The sequence below is a fragment of the Bison bison genome, unplaced genomic scaffold (assembly GCF_000754665.1).
Source record: "Bison bison bison isolate TAMUID 2011002044 unplaced genomic scaffold, Bison_UMD1.0 scf7180017864498, whole genome shotgun sequence".
NCBI classification, from domain to species: domain Eukaryota; kingdom Metazoa; phylum Chordata; class Mammalia; order Artiodactyla; family Bovidae; genus Bison; species Bison bison.
Window position 1 is genome coordinate 5,720,069 of NW_011495057.1, and position 11,379 is coordinate 5,731,447.

The window sequence follows — 11,379 nt, forward strand, 5'->3', positions numbered from 1 at the left end:
TCAGACACGACTGAGTGACTAAACACCACCACCATAAAGATCCTTACTGGGACAACAGGTGAAATATGGATAACTATATATATTGTATAATTAAATGCAGGGCAAAAAATAAGATTGTAACTCCATTACATTTTGATTGACCAGCTCTCTGCTGAAGTACTTTGGTATCCAGGAATCTATTTCACTGTAAGGCCTAAAACTGTGAACATAACTTGTGATGTGTTTGCTCTGTTGAAATGGTTCAGAGTTTCTGTACGAAAAAATGTGCAATTGGGTTGGAGTTGTATAAATGGGCCTAAGAGCTCAGAAAAGAACAAAGGGCACAGAATTGCGTGCAGGGTTTGGTTGGGACAATACTAACTGCCCGGAGAGAGTGCTGAGTAAATGTTAAGTGATGACAATAAGCAGCAGAAAGTCCCAAAGCGGAGCCTTTGCTTTATTGCTTTTAGGAAATTTTACCCACGGAGAGTGGATTACCAGTAAAAAATCATACAGCAATTTCATTCTCCTTTCAGCAGACGCAGATGACCAAGCAGCCAGTGGGAGCAACCCTGGCTGTCTCCACCTGAGACAGTGGTGTATTAGTCTCAAATAAGGAGAAATGAAACATGTGAAAGCCTGGCTGGCAGTCATTAGAGTAATTCCGTGTTTGGGCTGCCTCTGTGTTTTGGGGCGGGGTGGGGGGTTGGTGATTGGAGCCATTAACAGCTTACTTTTAGTTTCAGAAGCCACAGATATTTTCATTACTAGTGTCCTCAGGCATAGACTTTTTAATTTAAAAAAAGAAGGAAAGTTCAGGATGGAAATAGCCCATCACCACAGGAACATCTCTGCAGCAGAAACACATTATAGTTTGCCTGTCAATCTTATCATCCGTCACGCCAGGTTTCTTTTTGAGGGTCTGGAATGAGGAGGAGGAAGTGGGGAAGAAAGGTGATGGCAGGGCTGACAGAGGGGCCTCCAGAATCACTACTACGCTGGAAAAGCTGAGGGCTCAATTCCCAAGTGGTATCGACATCTCGGGTTTCTCACCTCCCTGGCTGATAAGAAACTGATCATTCTGAACCTGAGATTTTCCCTACTTCTTCCAAAGCCATTAATACCCTACTTTGAGGATTCTTTTGGACAGGTGTTATGGTAGATTCAAGTTGGCTACAAATTCTTGGTCGCCTCCCCAGTGACCAAGGATGGGTTTCATTCCCCTTCCTTCCTTGAATCGGGGCTGGCTCCATATCTGCTAAATTAACACATCCCTGCAGAAGTGCATCGAGCAGTTGCAGGCCTGGCCTTCCAGGGGACCTTGGCTTCCTTCCCTCCTCTTAGAACCCAGCTCCCAGGCTGGCTGGGGCCCAAGCCACTCGGGGAGGCCCATGGCCAGCCAGCAGGGATTGGCAGCACCAAGGGGGCCATCATAGCTATCCATGCCCCAGATGACATCGTGTGCAGCCCAAGAAGCCCAGGCCAGGCCAGTCCACACAAAAGGAGCCCAGAATCTGGAGAGAGAATAAAACGGTGCCCTCGGCTGCTACGTTTGAGTGCGGTTTGCTCTGGGAGTTGACTGGAATTGGTAAACTCGCAAGAAAGGTTTATCTTGCTCACCAATGCAGAAGCATGGGACCCAAACCTTACTAATGGGAACAGAACCATTCAGAACAAGGGTCAACATCCTTATTCTCGAGTGGGTTTTGATCTCAACATTGGGTTCAGCTTTTGGATCTCTTTCTGACACTCCACACAGAAAATTTTACAATAGAAAAATTTCATTTTACTACAGCCTCATCCCAACACGTGTGTCTCACACAGACCTTATTTTTTAAACAGAGTTTATTGTATTTAATACATTATAAAATTTGAAAAATTGTAGGAAAGCAGCAGACTCAAACTGGAGCAACTCTAACAAGGAATAATTCTGGCCCCTTTGCAAAACTGATCAGTTTAAAAACAAAGTAATGTTCACATCGGTGAGGCGGACAAAAAAGTGTGACTTCTGTACAAACTATATTTAAAATTTCATGTCTCGCATCTTTCAAATGCAGTGTGCTCATGAGAGTTTTTTGTTTTTTTTTTTGAAGTTCTGCTCGGTCCCCCATCTAAAGAGAGACATGAAACTTCCATATGCAGAGAAATGCGATTCTAGGTGTTTTTGTTTTCAAAGGAAAAAGAAAGACAAAGGAAAAAGAAACAATGGATGGCTGTTGGCAATGGAAACCATAAGGAGATTCGTCCTCATTGCTCATGGCTTGTTTATTGGTCAGAGGCCTTGGGAGGCCCAGGACACTTCACGGCCATCACAGCACCAACTGTAGCTACCACCTTTTTTCTTTTTGCATTTCCTACCTTTTGACATATATATATATATTTATATATTTTTTACACCTTGAGGATATCACTATTCCAATTGTTCCCATATGAATACAGGTGTGGTCTCTATTGGATATAAATGTGTCTTTTATTCAACTTTAGGTCCAGGACTCAGTTTGCTGTCCCAACTGCACATAAATGTCCCTTTTTGTGTTTGCGTTATTTGTGGTGTATGTTTTTCTCCTTTTGGCAGAAGAAATACATCCATCTAGTCCAGAGGCTCTTGCTTTATCCGGATGACAGAGGGTCCGCGGGGTGTCCGCCTCAGTTCCCGCCGCAGGACGTATTCGCTGAACTGAGATGAGTCCACGCCTCCCCCACAGGAGCCCACGACTTCAAATCCTCTTTGCTGCAACCTCTCGAGGACCTGTGAGGGGTCGAGACAAGCATCTGGTTAGCGACCAGCTAGGTCCTTTGGCCACGTAAACAGCCCAAAGACTGTCCCACAGTTTGACATCATGTGCAGCTTGAATCCATCTTATCCAAGCCCTAAGTCTCTCTGAGTTTCTGTTTTCAAAGACTCTGGATTCAAAGGCAGGAGGGAGCGAGCAAACGTTTCTAGTACCTACAATGTGCCGTCGTAAGCTAGCTCCACGGGTGCCAAATTATTCACTCATTACAACCACCTGGCAAAACAGGCAGAGCTGGTCCACTTGACAGATGAGAAAACTGAGGCTTACACCTAGTAAGTGATGGAACTGGGTTTCCAACTCAGGTCTCTTTGGCCTCAAATCCCATGTTTTCTGCAATGCCATCTTGTCGGCAGAAAGACAGGGTTCACATTTCAAAGCTCATTTACCACTAACATATCTGGTGAGATGATAAAGACTATGGAGAGACAGTGATGTTATCTGAATTTACTTCATCAGTGATTCAGCCTCAACTCATCCACGCTTGATTCAGCCACTGTTCTAACTGCCTGACACTGAGTTAATATATTTCAGCCTGGAAGACCGATGCAATTTCAACAGCAGAAGAAATGGACTATTAAAGACAGTCAAGCTTTATCTAGAGCTTTTCAAGCTGTGGCATTTGAAATAGATTTATTGCCTAGTGTGCATCCAGAGAGGCAAGAATAAATGCAATGGTTATTTATATATGTCCTATATTAGAAAACATCTAAAAATTTCTCATATAATTAATAGATATTTATAATATAATCTAATTTTGAAACCAAATACCTAATGCCAGAAAGATCCCTGGGTTTGTCATTACTTGTCTGACACTCTTGAATGCAGGGAAGAATTCTTGCAACTCTTACATACACAAAAATATAGGAAACTGATCCACAGCAGTATGTTTCTTTAGGAATCTAACAAATATTAGACTTGCAAATGTTCCCTGCCAGAATTCTGGATATAGTTAAATTATCTCTACACCACTCTAAAGGCAAGATGATTCAATCATAACTTTAAAAAAATGCCCGGCTCAAATTTTTTATTTTTATTTTGGGGGTTAAGTGAAATATTATCAAATAACTTTCAAAATGTGAATATACAGTAGATCCCTTACTATGTCTTTTTTTTTAACTATTATTTTTGGGGTGCCTACTTTTACATGGAATATAATCTGCTATTTTGCAAAATAGCTAATTAGATGAGACTGGAAAGCAAGAATATACTTTCTAAAAATTAAAACTTCAAATGTTGGCAAATTAAAAAAAACCCAAGCAAGTCCTTATGAGAACAAAATGAACACTCTTCCCTGCAGCATCTACTTCTGTACATGAATTTACAATGCATATGCACACCAGGCAGCAAAAGGACACAATGAAGAAAACAACCTCTAGGTTTAAAAGTAAGACATTAAGATGTGGTGGCAGCTGAGTAAAAAGGTGAAGAACCACTCACTCTAAGATCTCCCCAGTAAAGGCAGGAATGTAGCTTGTCAGCAAAAAAAACACACTAGTTTGCTCGGCCAAACCACAGCCTTGGAAAGGATTCACCTTGATAAGGAGAGGAATTAGGAAGGTAGAGGAAGTTGAGCAATAAAGAACTTATCTCGGATATCGTTTGTCTCTCAGTGTTGTTAGGTTGTTGAATTCCTTTTATAAGGACATTTCTAAGCTGCCTCCCCAGAGGATCTAATATGCATAATATGATAATTGTTCAATATAATCGATCCAAGGTTACCTTGGAGGTGGTAAAACTTATTCCCATGTAATGCAGACGGCGTATGCTTCTTGGCCATTCTTCTTTAAGTATCAACTGGTTAACAGCAAAGTTCCTTAAAGTCAGTGATCATTTGGGAATATTGAAATCACTCTGGTAGATACATTGCTCCTGTGCCTTAGCCTGAAGCCTCTGAACACCTAGAGGACTGGGCCTGTCCTCTAGATGGGGCAGGAGCTAGTATGGCCATGTCGTATGACAATGTTAACCCAGATGAAAACCCACCTCTGATCAGACTTGAATGATGGGGCAACATGTCAGGCTTGTGAATGTCGGATAGTTATTCAGGGGCAGGGCCCTGGAGAAGTGATGAAATGCTCCTAGAGAGAGCGGGGGGCAGGGCACGGGTGGGAGAGATTTCAGGGCTCTGGAAGCCCCGCTCAGGAGTGGCACCGGGTGGCTCAGCTGTGTCTCCGCACCTATGTAGCCCAGGGCTGCATCTGGGGTGTGTACCTTCCTCCTGCACACCCAGTGCTCAGGGTCGGCCAGTCTCCTGCTACTCTGCTCTCAGCCATCTATTCACAAAATTCAAAAATTATAAACAGTTGGGAAACCATCCTTAAGAGGCAGAATGGTAGAGTGGGTGCTTCTAGTCTTGGAGTCTGGGGGGAGTTTTTGTTGGGTCAATACAGAATAAAGTCATGGGTCCATTCCAATGAAATCACTCCATGGATTTCCACTGAGTTACACAGACCTAGAGTCAAGACCCAGTTGTGCTTTGTTTTCTCATCAGCAAGACACAGAATTAATAGTGCCTACCTGTTAGGGTTGGTGTAAAAAGACAAAGCACTTGGCCCAGGGCTGGCACACATCAGTTACAACAGTGATCACACCCGCTGGCGTCTAAGGCACGTGGCCCCTCACACTGTGTAAACCCAACTTCTGAATTCTGCCCTTAAGTCTTCTTCTCCTCCCATAAACATCTCTACCTCAAAAGATGCTAATTCCATTCATCTCGTTTCTCCATCAAAAATCATAGTCATCCTTGGCTTCTATCCTGTAGCTCACAGCCATTATCAGAAAACCTTGCCAGCTCTATGTTCAAGATATTCACGGTGGTCCAGTGGTCAGGACTGCACTCTCTCAATGCTGAGGGCTTGGGTTCAAGTCCTAGTCAGGGAACTAAGATCCCCCTAAGCAGTGAGGGGAGTGCCCCCAAAACAGAACAAACAAAAATTACTTTGGGAATTCCCTGTCAGTCCAGTGGTTAAGACTCTATGCTTCCATTGAATGGGGGCAGGGGTTCAGTCCCAGGTTGGGACACTGAGATCCCACAAGCCTGCAGCAAGGCCAAAAACATTTTAAAAATAAAAATGAAAACAGAAGCTGAAATTTGTTCAAGGCCATGGGACAATTTTTAAAAAAAGATTTATTTATTGATTTGGCTGCATCTCATCTTAGTTGCCCTGCCACACGTGGGATCTTAGTTTCCCGACCAGAGATCGAACCTGAGTCCCCCTCACTGCAAAGCAAATTCCTAAATGCTGGACCACCAGGGAAGCCCCTCCATACAACAATTTTAAGACATCATTCAGTACTCTGTTCATCAAGCCATAATGGCACTCGTGAACACGTATGTGCTATGGCAAGTGTGTGCCTGCTTGATTTTGTTAAAGTGTGGACTAGTTTGGGAACAGGCATTGGAACACCTGCATGGCACAGCTAAAAGAAAAAGATATTCAGAGTCGGACACGTCTCAGTTATTGCTCGGACCCACTTTCTAACTGGTCCCCCTGCTCGCCCTGGTTTCTACCTGCCGCTGGAGTATTCATTTTCAAATATGAGTTACAACATGTCGACTTGCTCAAATCCTCAAATGACTTTCCATTTGACTCACACAAGCGAGGGAATCAAGCCCCAAAGAAAGCAACACGAAGAATCCCAGAGTGCTTCCCACCCTCTGTGAGGCCCTCCACTGTCTGTACCGGGGGGCTCGGCACTCCCCACCCCACCTTCACTGCCTTCAAGCCTCACTGGTTTTCCCGATGTTCCTCAATACATCAAGCACGTGCTCCTACCTGGGGAGCCTCAGGACTAGATGCCCCCACCCCTCCAGGATACGCAGCCCCAGGCATCCTCCTCTCACTACCTGCTCAACACTTAGGAGGGTGACTGTTCGCCCGGCCACCCCACTCCATTCTCATAACATAAGCTCCATGAAAAGGCAGCTGTGGTCTGTTTTCTCCCTTTGTATCTCCAGTGCTCATACCAGCACCTGGCACATAACAGGTGCTCAGTAAATGTTTGTGGAATGACTGAATGAAGGCCATGGAGCAGCAGTCCCCAGCCTTTTCGGCACCACAGACTGCTTTTGTGGAAGAGAGTCTTCCCCACACTGGGGGAGCAGACGGTTTCAGGAGGATTCAAGCGCGTTACATTTACTGGGCACTTCATTTCTACTATTATTACATCTGCTCCGCCTCAGATCATCGTGCGTTAGATCCTGGAGGCTGGGGACCCCTGCTGTAGAGGTGTGAAGAGTTTACCAGCCCAGCGGAAGTGTTACCACGTGAGGGCTCTCCAGCACCGTGGAGGAAACGCACCCCATAAGGACAAGAGTGAGGAGCAGCCCCGAGAGGGATGCTGGCGGCCACACAGCGCGTGACGATGCGGTACCTGTACTGAGTTGAGGTGACAGTAGCCATTCAGCGGAAACCTGATGACGTGCGTCGAGTCGTGATTCCAGCCCGCGTTGACGGAGTTGCACATCACGTCGCCGATCTCTGGGAACACTTCTTCTATCAAGGATTTGTCTCCGCTGAGCGTGATCCTCTCTCCGAGGTCTGGGGCCACACGCACCACGAGGCACTCGCACGGCCTTGAAAAGCGACCACTTTCTCTGTCCTGCTTCCATCTTTCCATCTCCAACAGCATGGGCTGAAGCTGAAAATATTTTGCCTCTTCATATAACAAAGTGTAGTCCTTAAAAGAAAAAAAAAAGGTATCTCATACTTAAAAATGCAAACATAAGGTACTGAATATGTCCACACCTAGGGGGTGAATTTCTTACCTCTGTTATTTTGATATTCAAATCTGGGTGTAAATGTTTTATTTGTAGAGACAATTTGCATTCACTCATTCTTGCAGTGATTATAATAGGAGTTAAGAGTAATAACTGGGCTTCCCAGGTGGCACTAGTAGTAAAGAACCCGCCTGCCAACGCAGGAGACATAAGAGACAAGGGTTCGATCCCTGTGTTCGGAAGATCCCCTGGAGGAGGGAACAGCAACCCACACCAGTAGTCATGACAGGAGAATCCCATGGACAGAGGAGCCTGGTGGGCTACAGTCCATAGGGTCGCAAAGAGTTGGACACGACTGAGTGACTTGGCACACAAGAGTAATAAGGGGTAGGTGGGACACTTCCCGTGAACTAAGTCCTACCATCCCCATAGTTACCCAGTGATTTGGGAATCGTTTTTATTCCCATTTTGCAGATGAGAAAACTAGTGTGTGAAAGGATTCACCAAGACTTCTGTCTTTTTGTAGGAAAATGCCTTTGAGTATTTAAAGCTTGATTGTGTTGTTGAGAATCCACGTTATAACCTCAGGATGGAACATGTACGTGTGTCGAGGTGACAGAGGCATAGCTGTGCCCTATTCACCCCGAGTCTACGCTCCTTGCCACCTGCAGTGGCAGCTCTAGGCCTTCTCGAAGAGGGGGAAGGGCAGGCCCACCCTGCAAGTGGGGGTGGAGAGCTAGGGAATGAGCACCTGCTTTTACTTATGGATGGGTGAGGGTTTGAGAGAGGCTGATGGATGATGCGCTGACCCCTGCCAGCCCTCAGTGCCCCCATCACAAAGCGAGAGAGGCGACAACCTCCGGCCCGGGCTCCTGCAAGACGGTGGTGCAGTCCCCAGTGTTCACCGCCCCGCTGTTTACAATAGCCAAGACGTGGAAGCAACCCCAACGTCCGTCGACAGAGGAATGGATAAAGATGTGGCACATATATACAATGGAACATTACTCAGCCATTAAAAAGCATGAAATAATGCCATCTGCAGCAACGTGGAGAGACCTAGAGATTGTCATACTGAGTGAAGTCAGACAAGGAGAAATAGCAAACGACATCCCTTATATGAGAAAATCTAAAAAAGAAATGGCACAAACGAACTTATTTACAAAACAGACTCACAGACTTAAGAGAATGAACTGGGGGGAGAATGGCGTGAAGGGATAGTTAGGGAGTTTGGCATGGACATGTACACACTGCTATATTTAAAACAGATAAATAACAAGGACCAACTGTATACCACAGGAACTCTGCTTAATGTTATGTTGCAGCCTGGATGGGAGGGGTGTTTAGGGGAGAATGTGCATGCTCAGTCATGTCTGACTCTTTGCAACCCCATGGACTGTAGCCCACCAGGCTCCTCTCTGTGGGATTCACCAGGCACGAATACTGGAGTGGGTTGCCATTCCCTTCTCCAGGGCATCTTCCTGACCCAGGGATCGAGCCTGAGTCTCAAGTCTCCTACACTGACGGGTGGATTCCTTACCACTACGGCCACCTGGGAAGCCCTTGGGGGAGAATGGACACATGTCTATGTATGGCTGAATCCCTTTGCTGTCCACCTGAAACTATCACAGTGCTGTTAATAGGCTGTACTCCAGAATAAAATAAAAAGTTAAAAAAAAGAAAAAAGACAGCAGTGCAGGAAAGGAAACTAACCTACTCTGAAAGCACAGGAACCCAGTCTTCAGGAGTAGTTTCTTCTTCTCGTCTTAAAAAACTCTATTAACATACATACAAGCCACAGAACGGGAGGACAAGAGAGGCTGAGCGGGAGGCAGAAGCTTAGGAACAATGTTATCAAGCAGGTCAATATTATGTCTAAACGTAACTATGGCCACAATCATTTCTGGCTGTAAGATACGTGGGTGCTTGTCCAGACACGCTGGCTGAGAACATTTTAATCACTGACAGGCATGTTGCCTTCCTTCCAACTGGCTGGAGCTGGCAGGCGTTGCCCGGGGCCTTGCAGGGAGAGCCAATGCCTGAGCCCAGGGCCCGAGTGCCACCAGAGGCCTCAAGACGGGACAGGGCAGGAGGGAGGGTCACCACGGGGGAATGCTTTATTTGTCACTTTGCTCTTTTTTGCAAATAGCAGCGGTGACATTATTCAAGCCTTCCAGAGAAAACAGTTTGGAGGAGCAGGAAAAGAACAAGCGAGCCCCTGCTGGATCACTGCCTTCGGAACAGAGAAACTCGGGCCGGGTAGAAGACACGATTGTGGACGCAGGTCAGCAGAAGGGGCTGCTGCTCTACTGTCGTCTCCTAGCAACCCCATCACTACGGGAGCCCCTCCCATCATCTCATTTCACCTGCTCTGCCTCCTGACTCACAGGAGCTGCTGTTTCGTTTGGTGTTGAAAACCAAGCTGAGGTGTGGCCGCTCTTAGGGCAGAGCTGAGCCCCTCAGCCCAGCCCAGCCTGAGGGTAGGAGTGGGGTCTGCGGGTTCCTCCCAGTCCACCCGGGGTCTCCACTACCGTACCCCGGCCATCTTTGAAGGCCACCAACTGTGAGATACCAACCTTACTCATCAAGACGACGGCTCTCAAGGAAATTTAAGAACATTATTGAGAGTTAGTTACACAAGCAATAGAAGCGAGACCTTCTGCTACTGCTTTTTATTTCTCTGTGAGATTTAATTACAAATTTTAACACAAGAAAGAATCTGGACTTCTGAAAGGATGCCATCAAGTCTTTAAATCTTTTCTTTTTCCTTAGATGCTTTTACTTATTTTTGGCTGTGGTGGGTCTTCACTGCTGTGTGGGCTTTTCTGTGGTTGTGGCGAGCAGGGGCCCTGCTCTCTAGTTGCGGTGCACGGGCTTTGCATTGCAGTGGCTTCTCTTGTTGCAGAGCATGGGCTCTAGGGTACAAAGGCTTCAGCAGTTGCGTGAGGGCTCAGTAGTTGTGGTTCCCGGACTCTAGAGCACAGACTCAATAGTTGTGGTGCACAGGGCTTGTTGCTCTGTGGCAAGTGGGATCTTCCCGGATCAGGGATTGAACCCATGTCTCCTGCACTGGAAGGCAGATTCTTTACCACTGAGCCACCAGGAAAGGCCAAGTCTTCAAATCTTAAAGGTGCTCACAGCAATGTTCTTGACCAGCCTTGACCCTGTGCAGGAATCCTTCCTAACATCACTGAGTCATGACCACTCAACCCCTGACTGAATGTTTGATGCTTATAACCTAACAAGGCACAGGATTTTCTTTGTTTGCAGCTCTGATTATTGTAAATGTCTTCATTAGAATGACCTGAATTTCCTGTTAACTTCAACTTACTTGTTCTTAATTCCACCCTCTGGAGTTTCAGCCATCTTAATCTTTGACAAAGCCTTTGACTGTGTGGATCACAATAAACTGTGGAAAATTCTGAAAGAGATGGGAATACCAGACCACCTGATCTGCCTCTTGAGAAATTTGTATGCAGGTCAGGAAGCAACAGTTAGAACTGGACATGGAACAACAGACTGGTTCCAAATAGGAGTACGTCAAGGCTGTATATTATCACCCTGTTTATTTAAGTTATATGCAGAGTACATCATGAGAAATGCTGGACTGGAAGAAACACAAGCTGGAATCAAGACTGCCGGGAGAAATATCAATAACCTCAGATATGCAGATGACACCACCTTTATGGCAGAAAGTGAAGAGGAACTCAAAAGCCTCTTGATGAAAGTGAAAGTGGAGACTGAAAAAGTGGGCTTAAAGCTCAACATTCAGAAAACGAAGATCATGGCATCCGGTCCCACCACTTCATGGGAAATAGATGGGTAAACAGTGGAAACAGTGTCAGACTTTATTTTTTTGGGCTCCAAGATCACTGCAGATGGTGACCT

General features: G+C 45.8%; 1 protein-coding gene across 5 annotated transcripts in view; it reads right to left on the minus strand.

Annotated features, from left to right (window-relative positions):
* Positions 1–1,805: 1,805 nt before the first annotated feature.
* KCTD1 (potassium channel tetramerization domain containing 1) overlaps positions 1,806–11,379 on the minus strand; it is a 213,526-nt gene continuing 203,952 nt past the window's right edge. For 4 of the 5 annotated variants that reach the window (XM_010828945.1, XM_010828947.1, XM_010828946.1 and 1 more), the window contains exons 4-5: positions 7,149–7,454; positions 1,806–2,728 (exon numbers count right to left, since the gene is read on the minus strand). In XM_010828945.1, the coding sequence (XP_010827247.1) occupies positions 2,570–2,728; positions 7,149–7,454 (465 nt within the window). In that variant the 3' untranslated portion in view covers positions 1,806–2,569. The remainder of the gene's footprint in view (positions 2,729–7,148; positions 7,455–11,379) is intronic. The other variant, XM_010828944.1, reaches the window with a different exon arrangement.